Source organism: Natator depressus, chromosome 6 (genome assembly GCF_965152275.1).
Source record: "Natator depressus isolate rNatDep1 chromosome 6, rNatDep2.hap1, whole genome shotgun sequence".
In the NCBI taxonomy this organism is placed as follows: Eukaryota; Metazoa; Chordata; order Testudines; family Cheloniidae; genus Natator; species Natator depressus.
The window spans coordinates 51,517,425-51,543,297 of record NC_134239.1 but is presented as its reverse complement, the minus strand read 5'-3'; the positions used below and the strand labels follow the sequence as shown (position 1 = coordinate 51,543,297).

At 41.4% G+C, this 25,873-nt stretch overlaps 1 protein-coding gene across 1 annotated transcript in view; it reads left to right on the top strand.

Annotated features, from left to right (window-relative positions):
• Nucleotides 1–25,873, top strand: part of SLC1A2 (solute carrier family 1 member 2) — a 114,004-nt gene that overhangs the window by 52,790 nt on the left and 35,341 nt on the right. The window contains exons 2-6 of the mRNA XM_074955275.1: nucleotides 11,496–11,635; nucleotides 14,084–14,236; nucleotides 14,930–15,180; nucleotides 19,602–19,770; nucleotides 22,660–22,786. Coding sequence (XP_074811376.1) covers nucleotides 11,496–11,635; nucleotides 14,084–14,236; nucleotides 14,930–15,180; nucleotides 19,602–19,770; nucleotides 22,660–22,786 — 840 coding nt within the window. The remainder of the gene's footprint in view (nucleotides 1–11,495; nucleotides 11,636–14,083; nucleotides 14,237–14,929; nucleotides 15,181–19,601; nucleotides 19,771–22,659; nucleotides 22,787–25,873) is intronic.

The window sequence follows — 25,873 nt, the reverse complement described above, 5'->3', positions numbered from 1 at the left end:
CAGGAGACAAAAGCAGGAGAAACACCACAGAAGCACAAAAAGAAGGCAGCAAGGAAGCCCGACAGACAGAGAAGCACTTGTTGCAGGGCCCTGAGAAGAAGCTAAGAGTACTTTTTGGGTGTTGCCTGGACAGAGGCTTGGAATCGTGAGCAAAGAAATGGTTATTCGATTCCTACTGTGTTCAGGGAAACAGGACTGTGTGGACGTCCTCTGTAAGTAAAGAGGATTGCATTGAAGGAACACCTGACTATCATCAATTTCTTCTCCTAATAGAAAATATTATTAATACACCAAATATTGGTTAACCAAACAGGAGTAACAATAACAACCACCATCCAGCTATATACAGATATATAGAAAATCATAAACTTTACACCTGTGTACAATGGAAGATTTTCACTCCACATCAACATTCACACACTCCTATCTAAAATATTGATGCCTTAGCCGGTTTAGCCTGCTGTTCTTAGAGGGTGTATTTCCGACATGTCTAACAGAAGGAATGGATAAAAATAGACCACCTGGACAACCTACTTATCTGAATGCCCAACCTAACTCACCCAGCTACCCAAAACGTTTGTCTATCCTGATAGTCATCTTTTCTCTCCTTTTCCAGCACGATCAGCAGTGCATATGCTGCCATTCTGTTGTGTCAGAAGGGAGTTTATAGAAAATGAGACCATTAAAAAGTACAATCAGACAGAAAAAAAATGCCCTGCATTGGGTGAAAACTAGTGGAGCATTTTAGGATTTTCTTTGTAAAAAGCCTTTTTGGTTCCAGCAGATGGCATGCACTCATCAAAGCATGCTGCATTGTGATCATAAATATTGCTCCAAGGAACAGCTGTCAAAAAAGATAAAACAGGACATGCTAAGCTTTAGGACCTAAAATAATTTGTCACAAGAGATTCTATTATGCTACAGTTAATTTCTGCAATCCCGTTAACATATTCCAGGAAGGTAGTGTTTCTCATAATGAAGTTTCTTGCTTTTTAAGAGGCTAACCCATGTGGCTTTTAAAAAACAAAAGCATGCTTTGGTTCTAAACAACTCTGTGAAAGGGCTATTGTCTTCGGGCTGTTATGAGTACATCAGTGTTTAGCTTTGACTATAACAGTATTGTTTTCACTTATATAGGCAAGAAAGGTCCAGCTCTCTCTGGGATTATACCAGTAGCAAAAAAACCCTGAAGTGTTGCCCTATTTGAATTTTACTAGTTTTGCTGGTAGATTGCTATGAACAATGGAAAAACACTCACATAAAAGGCTCAGGGTACCTGTGACAAGGTAAAGGTGCAGCTCTTTGCTAAGGGTCAATCATAGGTCCTGGCTGGACACATAGCTGCTGTATAAAGGGAAGCAGAAGATGGATGTAAGAGAATCATAGAATATCAGGGTTGGAAGGGACCTCAGGAGATCATCTAGCCCAACCCCCTACTCAAAGCAGCACCAATCCCCAATTTTTGCCCTAGATTCCTAAATGGCTTCTTCAAGGATTGAACTTGCAATCTGGGGTTTAGCAGGCCAATGCTCAAACCACTGAGCTATCCCTCCCCCTGCTAAGGAAGGGATGTACTTCTGTCCTTTTGGTTGGTCAGAGCAGGAAAAGGTCCTGGACATTATTTCCCAGTTTATTTCAGTTGATTGGTTTTTGTTTTGTTTTTGTTTTTTTTGTTCTAAGGTCTGTAAAACAAGCTCAAGGAAAAGGCCTTAAAAAGATTAATACTTGGGCCTCTATTTCCTTTCCTTGGCTAGTGAAACGTCCCACCAGTTCACAGCACCTCACAACATAGTGGACAACTGCACGACTAAGGTATAAGGATAGTTTGAGTTCAATGGGGCTTTCAGCGATGCTATGAGAGCCATAGATACCCTCTGAAAAGGGATACCAACAGTGCACGTAATGTAGGAACAAGGACAGTTTCCCCCATAACCCCTATTTTTCATACTCTTTGACACATATCAAACATCTGGCAATAATCTGTCATTTTATACTTTTGACAGAAGAAGCTTTGATCAACTGGGTTTCAATCTTCTTTACTCCAAAGTGTCCAGCCAGAGGCATGCCAAGGACTCCTCAGTCTAGATCTGTCAAGATCATCATACACTCTAGAATTAAAAACGTTTTAGAACTTTGAGCTCTTATTCAGTGTCCACTCATGGTCAGAGAATGAATCATTATGGGCCACAGCAAGAGGTGCTCCTTGCTCCTCAGTCCATCTTTCTTGTAACATATTTTTAATCATGACTCTTTAATAGTAACCCACACCACTGCTTCTAGTGCCTACAATTTGGGACCATCCACAATGGGCATATCCAGGAGTTTCCACAGTTTCTGACTTCCCTCCTGTCTCTCAACTATTTTAAGGAGCTCCGGTCACTATTCCTGAAAACATTACCAATAAGGCATTATATCACTGCCTTTTCTTCTGTGCCACCTGGCACACCTCAGAAGCCAAGGCAACATCATGAACCTCTTCGCCTTTGAGTTTTTGAGTATATAATTTTTGCACCAAGAGGCACATCATTGTTACACATTTTGTCATAACATGATTCATGTTTAATTCTTCTGGTCTCCATGTCGATCTCAAAGCTTAACTACCACAGTAATTAAGCATTAGGTCCTGATCTTCTGTGGTAGAGTGTTGCCTAATTTTTTACACCATTTATAATAAAGCCTCATCAGAAATCTGGCAGTAAGAAGGGAATGCCACACATGCACCAATAAATAAAACATGTCATAAACTTTATTGCAATTTATTGCACAGCGTGTTTTAAAATAGTTTGCTCTGTACCCTGCTTGTACAAAAAACAGAACTGAGAGTCACTTTAGGACCTGGAGTTCAGAGCAGACCTTTGCAGTATCGCACTGGGATTTCCTATATGAAGTCATTCTGGCACAAGGTTCACGGACAAAGAGTGAAAATATGATATGACAACAGGGCATCCCCAGAGTTTCACACATATATATCACTGTCACGTTTAAAGATTTTAAATAATTACCAAGGGTGAGATCTTCAGCAAGTAGAAATCTGAAGATGGGCCCACTAGCTATAATATTGATCATCATTTAAGGCTCTGTTATGCTAGCAGATAACAGCATAGATCCCTCATGTATATATGTACCTTTCGTAAGTTCATCTAAATACTTTGTGACTCATGAGGCCCTGATCTTGGATCATTAAAGTCAATAGGAGCTTTGCCATTGGGTACCAATATGTGAAATATAGTATAACTTTCTCGTCTCTTAAAAGAGGTGGGTGGCTTCTACTAAAGCACCTTTAATTCATACCACAGAGACTGGAGTATACAATATACTTCATTTGTTAGTTAAGGCCACTCTAGGACTGGCCTCAGTTTGCAGACACAACATGGATATGTCGGTTCTTAAATGGTTCTACAACAGGCACATTTCATATTGTCAATTTTCAGTATGGTAAAGTTCTTAGGTATTTGTGTTTTGTTCATTAGGAACTAACCCTACAAAATGCTCACTTCTACCAAGGTTTGCCATGCCAGAAATTTACACACAAATCCTTTAAGAGATTTCATCATTAGCTCTTTTATGGCTACACAACACAAGCACAAACAATGATTCCAGCATATTCAGTATTGCCCCGAAATTAAGGATCAGAAGTCATGAATCAATGGTGTGACATTTGCAGACCCATTGCTCTGTGGTGTGCCATGTTGTTGGCACTCAGCCAGCGATGAGGATAATGCATCAGATACTTCCCAGCTTTCTGCAATTTTTTACTACCTTCCCTTTTCCTCAGTGGTCTGTGAACTTCTGTAGATATACCCATAGACTCCTCCCAAATTCTACCTCAGTGTGCTCTAGTTTTTAGTCAAACCCAGGGAGGCCACTCTCATCAGCAAGCAATCATAGAACACATCCCCTTTCTCTGTTCCTTTAAAAAGTGTTCTCTTAAAAATATTTTATTCTCTGTGCTCAAAACTCCCTGTCAGGTTCAAAAGCTGGAGAACCTGTTAAAGAAATTATGCAGCAAAAATCTCCTGGCAATTGCACTAGGATTTTAAACAAACAGGGCTTCATTTCAAACGTTGCCAACTCAAGTGGATTGCGAAAGTCTTTTTTGCAAATAAGTTTTTTTTGTTTTTGTTTTTTTTAATTTTTCTGCAGGGAAACAATAGGAAACAAAAGATGAGTGAGCAGATGTAGCAATTCAGTTTGGAAATGACTGCACATTCCCTTGGAAACACCCATGTGCACCCATGCGTGCTGCAGCTTAGTTGCTTTACATGTGGGACATTACGCTTGTAGAAAAGATTAAACCAAGAAGAAAGAACAAGCTCCTAAGTTGAGCCAAACAGAGCAGATCTTCTTCCCACTATGAAAAACAAGTCACGTTTCAAAATGTGTCACTGGTAATGCCATTGTCTGGGCCCGATCCAGCCCTGGGTTAAGTGCTTTAACAGAGGTTTGTATTTGGGCCATGGCTTATTTGTTCTCATAAACATAACAAGGAATAACATACATAATAAGATTGCAATTCAATCAAGGTCTTCAGTGACGGCATAGGGGGTTTTAAAAAATCCTTTAATGCAGACTAATGCTTATATTCTGCTTTTGTTTTGGTGGGTGGTTTTTATTTTATTTTTGATACTTGCAAAGAGGCATATGGCTTAAACCTGACCCATGTGCTTTAGCAGTACATAATCCACTGTTTGATAACTGGCCAACACATAGCAACAGTGACAGTCAAATCCAGCGATGAAGTGAGCTGTAGCTCACGAAAGCTTATGCTCAAATAAATTTGTTAGTCGCTAAGGTGCCACAAGTACTCCTGTTCTTTTTGCGGATACAGACTAACACGGCTGCTACTCTGAAAACAGACACAATAGCATTTCTGCGCTCAGTTTCCCCTGCAAGGATCATGGGGCTGTGCCAATGGATTTTCCAAAAATCATAAAGTAATGAAAAACTTATCTAAAGCAAACTATACACAGGACAATGGTGTATATCCCAATAGTGAAATTACATTTGGTCACAGAACATCTCTTTAAAGAAGCTGAACTGTAGTCACCCCATTGCAATGCACTGAAACAGTCTGGGACTTTTTTTCAGCTACAGAGTGGAGTTGCACTATAAGCAGGCTTTGTGGTGCTTGAGCCCTAATTTCTTAGTCACTTATTATTGTTGGTTATGGAAATTTGCCATATACCCTCATACCCTGAGAGCAAAGTCACTTTTTTCCTCACTCATTCTTCTACAAACTTTTAGAGCTCTTCTCTTGTAGCCTTTATCTTCCACTTGGGATTTGTAAGCCAAAATACTGATGAGTGGGAAAGAGCCTTAATACCACTAATAAGTATCATACAAGCCAAATTAAGTCCTCAGTAGCACACACACACACACACACACACAACTCCACTGATGGTCAGAGTGATCAAATTTGGCCTGAAATCACTAAGCTCTAGCAGACACACAACCTTACAATGCCATTTTTACAGTGATTTTTTTCAGAGCAGAAGTGCACATTAACTTTGCTCCTCTTAGCCAGTGATAGCTGGTGACATACTGGAAAATTTTCATTGTTCTCACATGTCTTGTTTTGCCAGTAGAAGTGTTAGGGTTCAAGAAAGCCTCTCCCTAGGCTCATTTTTAAGCAGGACGGGGGCCTGAACTAGTGCTGCGGTTGAGGGATGGCATTTACATGATTTGACCGCATCAGAAGGCGCTGGATTTGTTAACGGGCATCTAAGCTGAGAGATGTTTTAGTTCAGAGTCCAACAGAATATACCATATCATCTGCAAATGGCCTCTAGAGAATAAACATAACAGCCTGATAGTTGAAATGACAACAGTTACAAAATTCAGTAAGCCCTAAATTCTTTATTATCTTCCTTTCCAGAGAAAAGCTAATGCTATAGTAAAGCCCTTAGGCAAGCCTATGCTATCAGGCTTCAAACATATTACAACCAATACTCCCACTAAAGTCAGTTGAGTCCTGTGCTCTTTCTAACCTTTGCTATGCTAAAGCAATAATTCATGCTATTGAAAAGCTTTAAGTTTCCCTTACAGCCCTCAGATACCTGCCCTTTCCCCCAGGAACTCAATAGGTACAGTCATGCTTAGCCAGCGCTGAATTTTATACTTGATTGCTTACTTGACCCAGGTGAACTAGCTCCTTAAATTAAATGCAGCCTCTGCTAATTTACCCAGCACTCAGAATCTAATTTTACTAGCCTCATCACAATCTTGGTTTATAGGCTTCAATTACATTATAATTTACTCTTCTCCATGTGCATCCACTCTAGGTTTCTGCCATCTGTATGAGCACTCATATGTTGGCTCAGATTCTTGGGAGCTAGGCACATAAATACTGTTGAGGAACTGAACCCTTCTCCGTGATTGGGGAACAGGGTAATTGTCACTCTCAGCAACATGCAATTTGTTATCCCTTAACTTGTGGGGCTGGTAATGACTCGATGACTCAGAAAAAGCAGCTTTTCCCTAGTTTCAAGTTTATACCCATTAATGTAAATGCAAGAAGGAAAGAAACAATTGAAAATGAGAGCAAATAGAAGCCTTCCACATAGGGAGGTAGCAAGAAACCATTTTTGCCCTTGTGTATTAGTGCACGAGAACCAGAAAGTAATACAAACTGCCATTTAAAATTTGCAATTTACCTAAGCTAAATAGACATATTTACTTGCGTATCTGCAATAATACTTTATATACTGCCCTATATTTACTGTAGATAATATCCTTAATGCTGCAAATCCCACAGGCATAGGCGCCGATTCCATGGGTGCTCCAGGGCTAGAGCACTCACGAAAAAAAATTAGCAGGTGCTTAGCACCCACTGGCAGCCAGCTGCCCCCTTCCCCCCAGTGCCTCCCATCTGCTGGCAACCCCGCAGATCAACTCCCCCGCTCCCTCCCAGCACCTACAACCTGCCACAATCAACTGTTTTGTGGCGTGTAGGAGGCTTGGCGGGGGGGTAGGAGCGGAGATGGGGTGCACTCAGGGGAGGGGGCAGAACTGGGCGGGAAGAGGCAGGGAAGAGATGGGGCAGGAAGAGGTGAGGCGGGGGAGGGGACTTGGGGGAAGGGGTGGGGTGGAGGCGAGGCTTGGGGCAGAGCTGGGGCGGGAAGAGATGGGACAGTGTGGGAACTTCGGGGAAGGTGTTGGGTGGGGGCGGGGCTTGTGGTGAGCATCCCCCAGGCCCAGAGGAAGCCGGAGCCTATGCCCACAGGGTCTAGAGCCTAGGCTCCAGCCCAAGCCCAGAAGTCTACACAGCAATGAAACAGCCCTGTACCTGGGGTTAGAGTTTGGGTTCATTTCTTCTTATAGTTTAGAGCTGGACAAAAAATAGAATTTCCACCCCATAGGAAAAGATGAGATTTTTAAATTTGGTTTTGTCCCAAATTGGGACAAAATGTCAATCTCAGAATTTTTCACAAAATGAAAGATTCCAAAATATTTTTTCACCTTATCAAAACATTTTGTTCAAATTTATTGTTTCAATTTCAATATAATGTGATACAATAATATACAAATTGGCATGTTAAAGTCAAAACAAAACAAAATATTTTGATAATTTCCCATAAAAATATTGACAAAATCAATATGTTCCCAAGAAGCATTTTGATTTTATCAAATCAATATTTTCTAATAGAAAAATGTTTTGACCAGCTCTACTGTATATCCATGTAACCACATTTTGCACAGGATTTTGAGTCCTGTGCCTCTCTAGACACTCTGGAAAAGAGCTCTCACATGCTAGGATGTCCCACTTTTCCTCCCAGAAGAAATCTTTATTGGGTGACTCCCTTCTCAGATACCGGGTCTTAACATTCATTTGACAAATATATTATTATGATAAAAAGTCCATCTTGGCCATAAAATTTGCCTGTTCAGTGCTTATATACTGGAGTGATGAGTGTTATAGAACAAAGATAGATACACAGGTGACTACTGGTGCTCATCATTTATATACTGCTGGACACATATGTAGCGTTTAAAAACTAACAGAACAAACAGCCCTTTGCAGGCTCTTTTCTAAGAGGTCCTGTTACTGCATATTTGGTTTCCCTGGGTCATATCACTGTCAGGATGTTAAATACCACAACATCAAATAGCAAAAAGCTGAAGTGTCCAGGGAAACAAAGCATTTCTAAATCAGATACATGGCAGTTTATGGTCTTCTTAATGTAAATTCATGGCAGAGTGTTGAAAATTGAAACTCTAATAAAAGTAGGTCATTAGGTTGCAAATAATATCAACCATTGAATACATTCATGATTATCCCATTCAAAGCAAAATAGAATGCTTGCTGAACACAAGGTCACTGTATGAAGAGCTCACACTGACCTAAAATCAGTTAGCAAAACTTTTTTAAAAAGGAAAATGTGATTTTGATTGTACAGCTCTTTAAATAATGCATTTATTTTACAGTGCTGGGCTCAGATACAAAGTCATGCTGCTGAAGTTGGAATAACATGTAGCAGAATTGTTGGATTTCTCAATGTCTTGTGGTAGGCTTTTTCTTTGATTTATAGGACTGCAAGCTGCTTTTCAGACTCTTACTAAGTGTCCTTCTAGCAAAAGTTTTAACAGAATATATAGCAATGTTTAGCTTTATTTTTTTTAAATGAATATCCCAAAGCAAACTCATAGTTTAAGGCTAGATTGAGCCTCTATGGAAGCCTCACATTTGAGGCAGCATATACCTCTCCAGGCGGGTGCTCCTTACTATATTAGAGCAGGTCAGTGAAATTGAAACTTTGCACAAAAATTCCCATTGGTATCAAAACAAAAAAGTTGGTATAATTTTTTGAAAGTTTTTATTTTCTTTTTTGTGGGAAAAATTCCACTTTTTCTCACTTTTTAATTTTTTTCTTCCTTTTTCTAACTCATAAAAGGGAAACATGGTTTTTTTCCCCCACCACCAAAACAAATTTTATTATCAAATAAACAGTTGAATAGGAATTTAGTGAGGAAATTGATCCTACTGCCTCTACTCCAGTGCAAAGTGCTATGGTGGGTCTTTGCTGACCATAAGTAGTTTTGTCTCAGTTTCAAGTCTCATTAAAAATATCAGTATAGTAGCCAGTACCACCATGCTGGGGCATTCATTCTGTTCTGTACCAGGAAGAGGGCCAGCCACTACCTCTCCTTCCTGCACTAACTTCTTGTCTTTCAGGGGATGGTAGGCCAGAATTGTCTGTTTGAGAGAAGCTATTAGAAAGAAGGTGTGCCAGTGTTTGCAAATTTCAGATACTCATGCACATCACCAGCTTTTAGCTAGAGAGGGGCTTGAACCAAAACTCCAAGTGCAAACACCCTGAGAAAATTCTGACCCAAATTTTACAATTAGGGTTCATCTCTGGTTTCCACTCCACCTCCAAATGGAATGTGTCACTCACTTTAGACCAAATATCTACCCCACACCCAGTGTTCTCTCACCCTATATTCCTGTGAAACCTTGAAGATAAATTGACAGGAAACTTTAGGCAAGATCAAAAAGAAAAGATCCCCCACATTATTGCAAACACCTCAGAGGAGTTCTCAGTAACTAGCAGGATCAAGTCCCACTTTGGTGTCCTGTGTTTCACTTGAGGCCTTTGCAATGCATTCAGAAGACAAGCTTTACATATTTTAGGTCTTAAAGTGAAAAGTGTGATGGCAGCATGCATTGACTCTGGAAATTCTAACCAATAAGTCTTGTATAAAGCAGAATAATCATTGTTGCTAAAATTTGTAAGGTGTAAATATCTGCTAAAAGCCGTGGTGCTAGATGACAATCGGCATGTAATAAAATAGGGCCACAAAGGATAATGATCTAAGCATTTGAATTTTTAACATTGCTGTTAGACGTGAGATTTTTATCCACAGGTCAGACAAAGAAAACATTGCCCCAGTGTTTTCAGTATGCTGCATATAGTATACGACATCTCAGAACAAAACATAGATTGTGTAGCGCATGATAAAATCACGACCCAAGTGCAGTGTTCAACTTTTGTTATCTTTCTGTGGTTACTTGGGAACCAAACATCTGTTCTCTCTATGAATCATAGCATTTGCATTTACATGGACTGATGACTGACAGACTGAGTTATTTGTTTATATAATTTCTGGGGCTCCATTTCTACCTTGTAAATGATATTTGGCCTTCCAGAGTGACCTGGGACTTAATGCCTATACAAATTCTGCTCTCACACTAATGTATGGAACTTCTTTGGAAATCAATGGAAGATGCACACATCTAACTGAGGGCAGAATGTGACCCATTATGGACCCTGATAATCTGCCCTCCTTATACTGAGTAGGAGTACCTGTACTGCATGAGTAGGCCTATTGAGTTCAATGGGCCTCTCAGTGTGTAAGGTACCACTCAATGTGAGCAGGGGTGGCAGAATGAGGGCCATAATGCACAAACAATTGACTTTTTAAATCGTTGGATAAATAAAAGGCATTTTTGGCTCAGTTCTTTCCCGTGCCTGAGCTGTGCCCAGCACAGAAGAGTTGGGGGCCTGCGGGAGCCAGTTGCAGCTCTCTGATTTGGCGCCTCCTGACCTGGCATTAGTTAGAGTGGTGGAAGGGACTTTACACCAGTGAAGCATATGTATGGCAATGCTCTGCTCCACCATGATCCCCCACTTTGGCATTCCACCTGCCTCCCTGACACCTTTCCTGTGCTGGCTGTGCTAGCTTTACACCAGTGGGGAAATCTAACTCTACCATGGAAAGTCTTCACAAGGATCCAAGCACTTAGCATCACTCGGGCAGTGCAAAATGGCTGGAGCAGAAAGGGGAATTTGTCTTACTGTCAGTAGCTCCGGCACTGCACCAGCTTTTGCATACAGTGTAAGCATATCCTGTCTACTCTATATAGACCTAGCTTTTAATCTGAATATTTTTAGGGACACTTTCTGTCTTGACCTACGTGGATGCTCTCTAGCATAGCCATTCAGAAGCTGGGCAGACTGTTGCTACTCATTCTCTGAGCACAGACGCAGCAGAGCTAGTGTGCAACTTCCTCCCAGGTAGTTATACAGGGCCCCACATCCTCCAAGAGAGAGCACGGGCTGTAGCTATCTGCCGCCAGTGTGGGGATCACTGCTCAACATGTTTCTCTTTGTGGTCATTCACCTGGATCCACCCAGCACACTGAGAGCCCTGCTGCTTGGGCACTGCACATCACAAGGCAACATCGACAGAGCTTAGGCCTCTTTCCCCCCACCCCCTCCCCCTTCCCCACTGAGGATGCCACAGTACTTTAGCTGTTGTGCATTTGGCCATGTTTGTATGGAACTTCCTTGACAATACCAGACTACCACCTCAGCTGACTTGTTTGTGCCTTTTGGGACTCAAACCCTACAAAGATATGGGACGTTCCAAATCTTGCTATCAGAATCAGAGTTGCCGGACACATGTGACAGTGGTACATTTAAAGTTCAACTGTTTTCTCCCACTTCTGGCACCTGGTACTATAGCTGCTTACCTGGTATTCATTTTTCTTCTAGTGCCAACAATATGCCTAAGCAGGTAGAAGTGCGGATGCATGAAAGCCAACTGAGCCCTGTGGAGCCAAGGCCGAAGAATGTATGCCTGCGGTTCTGCCAATCACTCAGAAAAAACCTGCTCCTGTCTCTTACTGTATTTGGTAAGATATACTCTGCTTGTATGCATCCTATGGTTCTTTGTGTACAGACTGTACTTGTGTTCAGCAATGGCAAACTTGTAGGCAATCTCAGCTGGGCAGCCAAGGAATGAATGGGCAATGGAGACTGAATTTACCCTTTCCCCCAGTAAGCATGGTTCTGTTAGTTCAGGGAAAAGGCACATGGATGGAGTAGCATGGAGGAATCCTGAAGAGCTAATGTCCATGCTGCATGTGTTTTGTGGCTGTAATAGGACTTAAGTGATGTCTTTCACCATCACTAAAAAGAGAAAATCTCTATTTTCTTTTCAATCTCTTTGAAAATATAAAAACAAACCCTTTACCTGATCTTTTACACTTTCCTCCACTCAGCCTGGCTGAGACTCAAGCTTTATCTCCGATGTGTCTCTTGCCACAGACATTGGGTTCAGTGACCTAGTTTGAAATAGTGCTTTCTGGTTTTAGAACCCTCCAAATATGGATCAGTTTGACATCTTTTTGTGAGTTATTGGCCCCATGTCCACTACTTTTTTTCAAATGCAGTGAATTCACGGACCCAGTCCATTTTGCCTGAATGACCAACTGCAGCTTTAGTTCAAAAGTAGTGCAACTTTCAACCTTCCCATAGCTGAAATTGTATAGACAAGAAGTTTGGGCTTGGACCAGTACCTCAAAGATGCCTGATTCACTCTCCAAGAGGATCACAATGATAAAATAAGTTTATTTCTCATTGAACCAACCTGATATCACCATAGAACCATAAGTTATTCCAACAATAGTTTCAAAGCACAATTCAGATTTTCTTGTGGTGTCTTATTACAACAGAGTTTGTACACAGGGCCTGAGATCAGAAAGACAGAGACAGCTGAGATAAAAACATGCAGTAACAGTGCAAAGGGAAATTCAAGTATTTTAAAGATGTAAACGCTGTACTTAAATTATAAGCTCTTTGGGGCAGGGACTGTTTTGTTCTGTTTACATAGCACCTAGAACAATGGGGTGCTGGTCCCTGACTAGGGCTCCAAGATAGTATTGCAATACAAATAAATAATAGTAATAACTAATCAAAGGAATTGTTTAGGATGATCTAAGATAGTGAGACTAAGAACAATGGGATGAAATTCAGCAATCAAAGGTTTAGGCTGTATATTGAAAAAAGTTATCTAACAGTGACATGTGCAGGATTATGGAATAGTTCCTGAAGGGGAATAGTGGCAGCCCCATTGCCTTAGTAATTTCAGATTGGAATAGATGCACTGTGTGTATTGCAGTCCTGATAGGGGGTAATCTATTAGGTCTTTTCTGCTCTGTTGTGTGTCTGTGAACTGGATACTAATAGCAATCCATTCAGAGAACTCAACGTTAATATTAAATATATTGGTAACAAAATGTAGAATGTATATTCATCACAAAGTCTTGCTAGTTTTCCCATCAGATCTCTCGCTGAGCTGTGATATTGTTTGCCAATTCTTCTGTAGGAAGAGAGCTCAAAGCAAAATGTATGCGTGGTAAGACAAAGTAATACCACTGGGGTTTTGAAATGGCGCTGTTCTAGTGGTGAAAGCAGAGGAGTGGTACTCAGGACTGATGGGTTCTATTTCTGGCTCTTCTACTGACTGTATTTGGCTTTGACTGCTGGTATAGTCTTGAATAATTCACTTCACCTCTCTGTGCCTCAGTTCAGCCACCTGCACAGTGATTATACTAACTAGACTTACCTTCCTCTCGGGGCATTGTGGCTTAATTAATATTTGCAAATTACTGTGGGATTGTCAGATGAAAGATAACACTGGACAGAACGTAGTAGGATCATTCTGAAACCATTTTTCTTCAAGATTGTTCTTCTGTATGTTGAATAAAGATTCAAGTTTCCACTGTACTCCATGCTGATAAGGCCTCAACTGGGGTATTGTGTCCAGTTCTGGGCACCGTGTTTCAGGAAAGATTTGGACAAATTGGAGAAAGTCCAGAGGAGAGCAACAAAAATGATAAAGTCTAGAAAACATGACCTATGAGGAAAGATTGGAAAAAAAAAAGGATTTGTTTAGTCTGGAAAAGAGAAGACTGAGGGGCAACATGGTAACAATTTTCAAGTACATAAAAGATTGTTACAAGGAGGAGGGTGAAAAATTGTTCTAGTTAAACTCTGAGAATAAGACAAGAAACAATGGGCTTAAATTTCATCAAGGGAGGTTTAGGTTGGACATTAGGAAAAACTTCCTATCAGGTTAGGTAAGCACTGGAACAAATTGCCTCAGGAGATTCTGGAATCTGTGTCACTGGAGGTTTTTAAGAACAGTTAGATGTACACTTGTCACGAATGGCCTCCTTATTACGTAGTCCTTCCTTGAGTGCAGGGGACTGGACTAGACCTCCTGAGGTCCCTTCCAGTGCTACACTTCTATGACTCCGATTCCTTTCTCCACCCTTCCTTTTTAATTCTCCTTTCAGGTGTCATCATGGGTGCATTGTGTGGGGGTCTTCTTCGCCTGGCAACTCCTATTGATCCTGACATCATCATGTTAATAGCCTTCCCAGGAGATATCCTTATGAGGATGTTAAAAATGTTGATCCTACCTTTAATTATATCCAGTTTAATCACAGGTGAGATCTATTAGCAATAAATACTTTAAAATGCTAGCTAAAGACACTACATAGTTCATCTTTAGTGAGAAGGGAAGAATAATTATGTGATGCAGTGAGTCTTTTGCAATTAATAATAGCTGATTCATATTTCATGGGTTAAGTCAGTTTCTGGTGTAACTTCATTGATTTCAGTAGTTGATGCCGCTAACCAATTTGTATCCAAATAAGCATGTGCTACTCTCTTGAATGTCACCGTTTTCCTAATGTACTGTCTTACAAATCCCACTTAAGGATGTGGGTATGAATGGTAGCACAGGTTTGGACAGCATGGATTGCTCAAAGCTGTGTCTCATCCTTGAGATGGCCAGCTACCAGGAAATAAATGGCAAAAGGATATCACTACAAGGTTTGCTTTGCCCTAATGAACATGATTAGTGTTTCTCAATAACACCCCTCAATTAAGGATTCAGTTGAATTCAGTCTTAGCCATTTCTCCACAGGTAGCAGGAGCTTTAAACACGTGTTGTTCAGGTGGGAGAAAAATTGGAAGTTCTTCATGGCACCATCTACATTGTGAAGAATTCCTAAGGGAGGAAAAACTCAAGATAGTTACTAAAATGGAAATAACTATAGGCAGAGTCTCCAGATGGTTTGTGATAATTTGATGAATTGTATAATAACTAGTCCCACTGCATATTTCTTTAAACACAGGACTGTCAGGTTTGGATGCTAAAGCTAGTGGCCGACTGGGCACAAGAGCCATGGTCTACTACATGTCTACTACTATCATTGCTGCTGTGCTAGGGGTGATTCTGGTTTTAGCCATTCACCCAGGAAATCCCAAACTCAAGAAGCAGCTGGGAGAAGGAAAGAAAAATGATGAAGTATCCAGTTTGGATGCTTTCTTGGATCTCATCCGGAACCTGTTCCCTGAAAATCTAGTCCAAGCATGCTTCCAGCAGGTAAATATTCCTATTCCTCACAACATTCTTTTTAAATGCGAAGACCTTTTTACATTCCAAGATATGTGTTCAGAGTTATGTCTTTCACCTCGTGAAAGGCATTAAATACATGTTTGGGAGAATACAGGACTATAGTTTTGGGCAGGTAAATTAGGAAGGGAAATAGTTTATAACTATTTTCTTTTACTATGTCGTAATTTTGTTACTGATTTCAGTTCTTGAGCACTTTTATTTGAATCAATTCTTTGAAAAAGGTCTTTTCAGTTCACTAGTAAGTAATCTTTTAAAATCACCTCATTCTTCATGTACAATATTTAATGCTCTAGAACAGGGGTCAGCATCCTTTCAGAAGTGGTGTGCCGAGTCTTCATTTATTCACTCTAATTTAAGGTTTCGCGTGCCAGTAATGCATTTTAATGTTTTTAGAAGGTCTCTTTGTATAAGTCTATAATATATAACTAAACTATTGTGGTATGTAAAGTAAATAAGGTTTTTAAAATGTTTAAGAAGCTTCATATAAAATTAAATTAAAATGCAGAGCCCCTCAGTCTGGTGGCCAGGACCCAGGCAGCATGAGTGCCACTGAAAATCAGCTCGCGGAGGCATGCCATAGGTTGCCTACCACTGCTCTAGAAAGATGCTGGGTTCTGAATGGTTGAGTCATGGAACATTTCACCTCTCAGCTGCTGGTTGAATTTGAATTCAGTCCGGGTGCTAAGCGTTGTCCAATGTCCTCTGTGAAATGTATTGGTGGTTTCAGGCCAGTTCCCAGTGATCAGATGTCCACATCACAAAACCCACTGTCCCATACCGCAAGTTCATTGTCTGTCTGGAGACCAAGATCTATATGGATAATGGAGACAAATGGCTGAACTGCCTATAGAGGGCTCCACAAGGTCAGCTGTAAGGCATTTTGTGGGGGCAGTGGCTGGGAAGGGAGGAGATTTACACTGCTGTTGCCTATTCTGGAGTTAAATACTTCAGTCTCTAATCACTTTTCACCAGCATTAAATTAACACAGTGTTGGTAAGAGATAAAAGAAATGCTTACAAAGAACATATGCTTCCCAGTTCCTCTGTCAGCAGCTTTCTTGTGTGTGAGATGCTTTTTCCTAAAGTTAAATTGTTTGGCAATCATGCAGTCTATTTTTGTTGAACCAAACAAGATTTGTTGCCAAACCCATTATTAGATGTTCCTAAATGGTACTACTTGAAATAGAATGTTAACTGGAGCTGTGGCTACAGGTGGGAGGATTGGGCGAGGAGTAAAGTGAGAACACAGAGGGGGCAGACTTAAGCTGCCAAAAGGACCCAGAGAGCTTTATTTCTTCCCCACACTCTCACATAAAAACACAGAGTCCTTGGCGTTTAAAAAGAGCATGTTCAGAATATTCCCAAATCATCATGGAGATAGAGGTCATGTGACCAAATCGTGGCTGGCTAAAAACCACAATGTTTTGTTTGAAAATTGAGAAGTGTCCTCATAAAATAAGTGGGGTTCAGTTTTTCCCTCTTTGCTCCTACTTGTATCATAGAGAGGAAGAGAATTCAGCCCTTGATCTGTAGGAAATGGATCAAATATCCATAGGTAGGGACAGGGAATGAGTTGGAAAGAGTGAGGGTGAATTAAGCTGCTAATATCCTACACTTTTTTTTCTTGGACTTGTTCAGTCGGCATAGTGTTAATGGCTAGTGTGCACAGTTCATCTTGCCACCTATGACTCAGCTATCACTCTGACCCTTTTTTAACATTGCCCCATATGGGCCCAGTCCAAAGCCTACCAAAGTCAATGGACAGACTCCCAGTGACATCAATGGGCTTTGGATGGGGGCCTAAATGAGCTTTTTAGTGTTCCCGTATTTTATCTGAACAAATTCCAAACTAGCCTCCACCAAAGCTTCTGCCATAAAGCCACACCTCTTTTACTATTCAGCTGTAGCCCCTCACATACTAGCTTTTGGAGTTGGCCTCTACCTGTTTTCCCTCTTGGTTACCGCAGAGGTTGGGGTCCTTTCCCCTCCTCACCTAGTTTGGGTGGTGTCAAAAGCTGCTTTCCCTTCCTATGGTTATTGGGAATAGCTTAGTGGCCATTCAACATGTCCTGGTGGCCTTGGATGCAAGAAGTCTTTTTGCAGAGCTCCAGCCAGGTATTTTAGAATGATTTTGTAATGTTAATGGCAGTAGCACTGAGTTGTAATGATTCACCAGGGAGAGAGACAGTTTCCCTTGCTGCCAGGTAGATGACAGTAATGGCTCTCAGGTTGCATGGAAAGTACGGCTTGGTTGGAGAGTTGAACCTGGTTGAGTTTGGGACTTTTGTGAACTTCTTGAATTATTATTTTTTTGGGTTTAAAAACAGTTTGATTTGTAAACCTCATTTTCCTGTAATGAAACCCATTATTTCCCTACCCACCCATGCTTAGTTTGTGAGTTTATGTACCTCTAAAAAGCATTACACCATCTCACCTAAATGTGTGCTCTAGAATGATGACTAACGTCCAGATAAGCATTTTTTACTTTCAAGATGCTTATCTGAACCTGCACTAGTAATTATGGGTCTGATCCTGGGAAGTGCTGGGGACCTTCAGCTTTCATTGACTCCAGTGGGAGTTGTGAGTGCTCAGAATCCCCCTATTTATTTCTGTAGCTCTACACAGATTTGACATTACATCTATCTCACATAAAAATCACAGGACAATAAAATTACCAAGATAAAAATGAAATCAGATAAAAAGTGTCCGCTGGCTTCAGGGTTGCTGAAGAGTGTCTCACACGTTGTCAGTGTACTTTTCTAGCTGAATATTTTTATTTTCTATATTTAGAGGAGGCACATTTTTAAACAGGGGTAAAATAAGATGTTAAGGCTTTGAATCTGGGCATCTGTATCCCTAATAATTTAATTTCACAGTAACTTATCCAGCTGTTATGTAGCAATGTTTTTTCTGAGTGCTATCATTAATGAGATCCTGCTATCTCTACATATAGAAATAGCAGATGCTTTTCCAGGTTGCCGTGGTAAGATGTTTTGGGTTATCCACTGTGGTGCTAGCAACAGGTGTGTGGCAGGTTAGATATTTCTTCTGCAGTCCAGCTCTCAGATTCATTAATTACATGCCAAGAGGGTCTCTATGTATACTAGTTTTATTTGAACTCTCCTAGATAGGAACTTTGAACCAATCTAGAAAGAAACCAGTCACATGACGGGTGGAGATGTGTTAGAAATATCAGAACATGTTTTTGAACCAAACTACATTGGTACCTTAGATCGGAGGTGCCCCTCTGGGTAAAAGTCTTTGTTGTGTAGCATTGTTGAGGCAGAATTGCTGCTATCACCTGTTCCAAACGTCTGTACGGAATACAGTGCCTGAAGCACTTTTTGATCCTTCTGGATGAAAGGGCCTATATGTAAGATGTTATGTATTGTGACAAAGCTCTGTCTTTGCCTCCGTGGGTCCCACATTTCCTGGCGGATTTCGCTAGCCTCAGAGGCTCACTGTGACCCTCCACGTAACCCTTCTTTCTCTAGAGACAAGGGTCACAGTCTACTGAGCCATTTTCATCATAAGCCAACGAGGGAGGTGAGGAGAAGTTATCCTTCCTTGCACAGTCTCTGTTGTCTCCCAGTCTCAGTGATTAATCAGGGGGCAAAGGTGTGTGTGTGTGGGGGAGCCCGGGCCCACCCTCTACTCCGGGCTCCAGCCCAGGGACCCTAATAGTATAAGCTATGGTAGCTGACCTTTTAGAAACATGACATGTACAATTCCCCGGGCTACTTCCCCCACAGCAGCCCTCACTTCCTCAAGCTCCACTTCACCCTTACCTCAGAGCCTCCTTCCTTGTGCCTGATATGGTGTGTTCTACTCAGCCTCTCCAACAGCACAACTTCCTCCCACAGCTCCTGACATGCACACCTACCTGACTGACTGGGAGGCTTTGAACTAGTTTCAGCCAGCTCCTGATTGGCTTCAGGTGTCCCAGTCAACCTAGCATTCTCCCTGCCTTCTGGAAAGTTCTTAATTGGCCTCAGGTGTCTTAATTGACCTGGAGCAGCTTCCATTTCACTTAACCTGGTACCAGGGATTTGTTTAGCCTGGAGCTAATATATCTATCTCCCACTACTTTTCTATAGCCATCTGGCCTTGCCCCGTCACAGTATTAACAATTAAGACGAAGGTGTTTGCCATCCTCATTATGCTGCTGTTTTGGAATGGGATCCCAGGACTTAATTAAACTTGGAAGTATTATAAACTAACTTATTTTTGGAAGAGGGGTTAGAGGTGGTGGGTTGCATAGTCTGATCCTCTAAAAACAGCACTGCCTGGGGTTATTTGGAAAGGGGAGTATTATTTTATTCTCTGATCCCCCGTATGTATTAAATCCAGTTGTGATTCCATTCTCATCCCATTTTGTAACTTCTTCAGATCCAAACTGTCACTAAGAAAGTGTTGGTGCCTCCACAAACTGAAGAACTAGCTAACGTCACTGACTCTGTCTTTGCTCTGATGAACGAGACGATGACTGAAGCACCACCAGAAGCCCAGCTGGTCATTAAAAAGGGGCTTGAGTTTAAAGATGGAATGAATGTCTTAGGTAAAGAAACTTGTTTCCTATTTGTTTGACTATATTTTCCACTGAATGCATCCGATGAAGTGAGCTGTAGCTCAAGAAAGCTTATGCTCAAATAAATTGGTTAGTCTCTAAGGTGCCACTAGTACTCCTTTTCTTTTTGTTTCCTATTGAAACCTATATTGATAACATACCAGCTCTTGCTTTTCAGTGACACTCAGTGAGTAGCCGGGTTGGTCTGATCCGTTCTGGAGCCCAAATTTGGCCTATGCAGTACATCACCAAAAGTGGCTACCACTTGCTGACTGTTTGTTGGCCTAAGTGATACAAATCTGATGGTCTCAGTCCTGTTCCTAGTGCCAATGTGCCCACATCACAGATTCAACCACCACAAGTATCACTAATTCTCAACCATATAGAAAGGCTGAGAAATGATCAAGACATTGTTACTATTAATGTGTTAGGCTCTGTGAATACCCAAAATATCCTATGCACGGGGAAAGCTTGAACAGCTGGTCCCCCGGCTTTAACTGTTTCATGGAGACAAAGAATTTCAGTCTGCTGGGCACCCTTTCTTGGGCACTTTGTTCTAAGTTGTAACTTTAGGGACAGCCCTAAACAAGGAGTCTGGGGGGTTGTAAACTGCACCAGTTGAGGAGAATCCCTTGGACATTGACATGCATCTGAGTCATAATTTCCTCCCTGAGTCACAATTCCCTCCCTGCTTCCTCTTTGTTCACGGGAGAGTAACCTTTAAAAGCACTAAATTACAAACCTCCCCCAGCATGCCATCTCAGCTGTACTGGCCAGCAAATAGAGATGGAGTTAAGTTTCTGCTCATTCCCCACCCATCTCTGCCCGCTTACCTCATCTGTGGGAGAGAAAGAGGGGGCAGACATGGTGCACCTACGTACTCCTGTGCACCGAGACACGTGGTCCTATTAGCCACGCCAGGGCTTAAGGAAGGTTCCTGCTCCTGCTTACTCCCCTGTGTATAGTCCAGATAACAACCCAGCCATAAATGTGGGCTGTTTGAACACACATCCACACTTACTATATATGTGTACATATCATTCCAAGCCAGAATGCTACCGGGATCACTAGACAATTGGGATAATATGAGAGATACATTAGATTTGGTACTAGGTTTTGGAGGAAATTGTATCCTACTGACAATGCATCCGATGAAGTGAGGTGTAGTTCACGAAAGCTTATGCTCTAATAAATTTGTTAGTCTCTAAGGTGCCACAAGTCCTCCTGTTCTTTTTATTAACAACAAGAGGGACCGAAAGGCCAATACATTGCTGAAGCAGAAGAAAATAAATCTACTACGTTTCATATAGTAATGGTCCAATAACACTAGCTTACATGATACCATTACTACAGTAGTTTGGCCCATGATGACATAATATGTCGGGGGGGTTATAAGAAAAATGAAAATGTAGGGGGATTGGCCTCATAGTTGCATGAGTTAAAATTGCTGGGCAAATTCGAGCAAACACAAACAAATTTGAGTGCTATGAGTAATGTGACTGCCAGTTTGGCATTAAGTGGACCAAAAAAACCCTACTAACATTTTCTGACCGCAGTTGGGATTCCAGGAAATTACTTGGTCAGTGACTATTTAAGAGTTTATCAGCAACACATCCCTCCATGCTCTACAGCACACACAGACATGCATCCTTTATTTCTACTCGTGATACTCAAGTACAACACCCGCATAGTAATGAGTAAGTTTTTTTAGATAGCCAAGTTGGTCATTTCTGACATCTGCAACCACTTTCTTCCTCTGTTTTTGTATCCTAATGGGACTTACTTAGCTTTTTGACAAGGGAAATTCCCAACTGAGCTCACACACTAGGTAAATGCTGAACTCTCATCATGTCTCACAGCTCAATCTCTTGAGGGTTGCTGAGCTTCAGAACTTTTTCTTGATCCCTGCAAATTCCCAGCAAAGCCTTGCATCAGAGCACACTAATCCTAAACAGCATATATAGATCATCAAATAGTCCCTAGCATACTCATTCACTCAGTTGATTCTCCGTTTGGTTTTCTAATATCCAAGAGTTTCCTCCATTTGTTTAAAACAGTTACAATTTCCTTTGTTATATTACAATAGGGCCTGCTCCTGCTCCCACTGGATTTAAAGGGAAAACTCCCGATCATTTCATCTGGAGCAGCATTAGTCCCTTAATATGTATATCTATATTTTAAGACAGGGAAAGATAAAACCCCAATTATTCCTTTTGGTTGAACTAGTGACAAAAATTGTGTGTGTTGAGATATGGGGAAGGGATGCTCCCTTTGAACCTCACTGTATTCTGAGGTTGGCCCCTGTACAGGGTAGAACCACATCAGGGCTGCTCTAAACTTAGGTAAGGCTGGACATGGCCCCTAGAAGGTATTATGGCAGCCAGAGCTAATCTGAGTCTGGCCACACCCCTTTGCCAGGCCTGTGAGGCCTCTGCAGTCTGTATGGCATACTGAAGCCTATGTTATGAGTGTTCCTTTGGTGGACAGGTGAACCAAAGGAACAGACAAGAGCAGTGTAAAGGGGCCATGCAATGGAGACTCAGTACCCCTACTTTCAAACTGAATCAAATCAAATACTGTAAATTAATTATTATTTTATTTGATTAATCTGGGTGCTATATTATGACATAAGAAAAAACAATCTCTATGCCCTGGAATGTATAGGCTAGTAGAAAATGAAGAATACTTCCTGGTTTCCATTGTGGAAGTTTAACACAAGATCACATTAACAAGAGATAAAGCATTTCAGCTGTGAAATACAGTGCAGTTGGTTGAAGGTTGAATTAACAGGGTGACTTTATTCTGACATAGCTGCAGAGACTCAGACCAAAAAACATATTTCCTAACTGGTGGTTCTCTGTGGTGTGATTCCTCCAACAGGCCTGATAGGGTTCTTCATTGCTTTTGGCATTGCTATGGGGAAGATGGGAGAGCAGGCCAAAATGATGGTGGATTTCTTCAGCATCCTGAATGAGATTGTAATGAAACTAGTGACTATGATCATGTGGTAAGTCAATATCGTAACTTCTAAGATACAAAAAACACACAAGACAAATCCTGCCACAGACTGGACACATTATACTTTATTGGCAATCCGTACAACTAAAGATTTCAGCTCACTGGGTTGGCTCTTTAAACCATGACAAGGACGGCACCACTAGAGTAACATTGTTTCCTTTTGGGTGTGGGGTGGGGTGATAATTAAGGTGCATTTTGAAACATTTCTGAAGATGACAGGCATGCTGTCATTTTCTGCATACAGGCTCCAAGACATGCAGGCACCAGCTTAAGACCTTTAGCTCTAGTGTAAAAATATCACATTTATTCTAGTGGTTCACTACAGTAAAAAACAAACATCCCTTCAAAACATAACATTAAGCTTCTCCTGTGAGTCTAGTGTAATAATAAACCGTAGGCTCAGAGGTATAATTACGGAGGAGCCAAGAGGCATGCTCTATTTCCAGTGTTCTACAGCAAAATTGGCTTGCCCAAAATATGCATTCCACCAAAATGAGATTCCAATGGTTTGCATCAATATATGAAAGTCTCCTCCCATAGCCTCTGAGTCCACATGCAAAGTTTGCATTCTAGAAAATCAGCAGAGTAAGGGGCACTGAACTGAGTTGTCTCGCTAGGAAAGTGTGTGGCCTGCCCATTCAGAACAACTTCCCTTCCACGTCCCAGCAACAGTGACTCCAGCCAGTTGAGATGGAGGCCTTGTTTACATTTCTTGAGCAGGATTTTTTTCCTTTTGTATTACTTATTTGAGAATTGCCCCAGAACTATTTACTGTTTATATACAGGTGCCAAGCATGCCTGTGTCATCTACAGATAGCCTTTCGGAACAGAACGTGCTCCACGGCATTTGGCATAAAACCTATTGCTTTTGGTACATTGTGGGTCCTGCACTAATGAACCAGAGCGAGAGAGGAAGCAAAAAGCCCCTTCACTCACCCACTCAGCACAGGACAATGTCATACCTTGGCTAGCAGTGGTGGGGAATGCCAGGAGCGAACACTCTAGGGTTTCTGGCAGCTTTAATTCACATACCACTTTGGGTTAGCATTTATTTGTGTCAGGATTAGTCCCATGTCCCTTATGTACTGACTGCCAGCCGCTGTGAAGTGCAAGAATAGAACCGGCCACACCATTGCAACATATGCAACAAGACTCCCTGCTCCCCATGACCCCCTAGTGCCCCTGGAAGTTTGACTTCCTTTTAGTCACAGCACTAAAATATGCCTCCCTATGTGGTTTAAATGAATTAAGCTCATTGGGGTGCTATTCATTAGGGCCTGGAATGTAACTGATTTGAGGTTTCAGGTGGAAGGCACTATATAAGAATGATGCTTATCTGTGTGAGACGGTGGATAATGACAGTCTCATTTTCCTACGGTCTATCTATTTTTCAGTCTGGTCCCTCACCACAAATCAACAGTGTAGCTTTTGCGAGGAAAGACATTTTGATTGCAACATTTATTATAATCTGGTGCTCTCTAATGTATAGACCAGCAATGAATATAATTCTTCAAATTCTCCAAGAAACCGGGTTTACCCGTATTCCATTTAAGCAGTACTGGCCAGCACAGCCAGGGCAAAACTTATGTTGGTCTAATCAGTAATGCAAAGCTTCTGTTGGCTTCAGGGTTGTAATAACTAGAGCCATACCAGCAGAACAACATTAGTTTTTCATTGATGAAGTGCACGTCCCTCTGTCCTAGAGAAGGGAGACTGAGCGATACCAGCAGTACCTCTTATTCATCTTTGCCCAGAATTTTTAAAGTTATTGTTGCAGGGGACGAGAATCAGCTTTTTGTGTTCATAAAGATAAAAACTTTCCTCCTTTATGCAGAGGTGCCGTCATGCCAGCTATTTAAAATTTCTTTGTGAAGAAAGCTCGAGGCCCTCGGGCAATTCCAGTGATTTGAGACTCTTATGAGCCATAAGAACATAAAATAAAGTTGGGCATCTGGTTGTCTGGGTACCAATACTAAATCCTGACACAGCAATATTTGAGAAATTGGTTACTGTCCATTCGGTAGGCTTTCTGAAAAACAACATCCATAAAAACAACTGGATCTACATCAACTACTGTATCAAGGGGCAATGCAATCCATGGAACAGAGAAGCTAGCCATTCCTGTTTCCTGCCCAGCATAGCTTACCAGAGGGTGACAGCCAGCAGTAAGGGTAACCCATAACATGAATGCACAGTACTGGGTAGTAACTAATTACAAGACATTTATATATAAAGGCCTCATTTGTAGTGTCCCTACTCCAAATTTCTGTTTTTACTTCTCATATACATAATACCGTGGAACACACTATAACAATGCCTATCCCAGTTTTTCAAAACACTCAGCCTACCACTAATGATGATACTGGTGATAACTGCAATGCCCTAACAGGAGTGTGTTTCCATCTGTGTCACCAAAGTAAAAGGGCCAGAGTTCAACACCAGACTGGAAAACATGGTTATGCTTGGTTATAAGGTGGTGTCATATGTACACATACATACTATACAAATATACACTACAAATATGTACACCATATCCATATTATTCATATATATTAATTATTTGGGAGTGCCTCTAAGGCTCAATCATCATACTACATTCCTCAGTCATGGTCCCGGGCCTAACATTCCTAGGCCTACCATAAGGGACTAAAAATAATTGGATAATAAAATCTCTCTATCAGTCGTACGAGGGAATGTGCAGACTAAAAAAGACAGGTGGGGCATGAGTGTATGGAGGGTAAAATAAGGTAACCACGTAACAGCCCAGGGGGTTATCTTTAGTCCATGCATTATGCTTTTCCGGGACGATAGGTAAACATCCTCTCCATAAAAAGAAAAAAAGTGGGAGAATGTAGTAAGAGGAGGCCCTGAAACATAAGCTGTGTATCAGAGACCCGGAATGAGGCCTGAGGCCCCGAACTAAAGTTATGGTCAAGACTTTGCTAACAAAGGAAAGGTAAGCTCTGAGCCAGAGTCAGGCCCTGCTCACAGAAATTGGCAAGAAGGCAGCTGCTAATTGCCCGTTTACACATATCTGGGGAAGCACACAGAGGGAACGCACACATATAGCCAACTG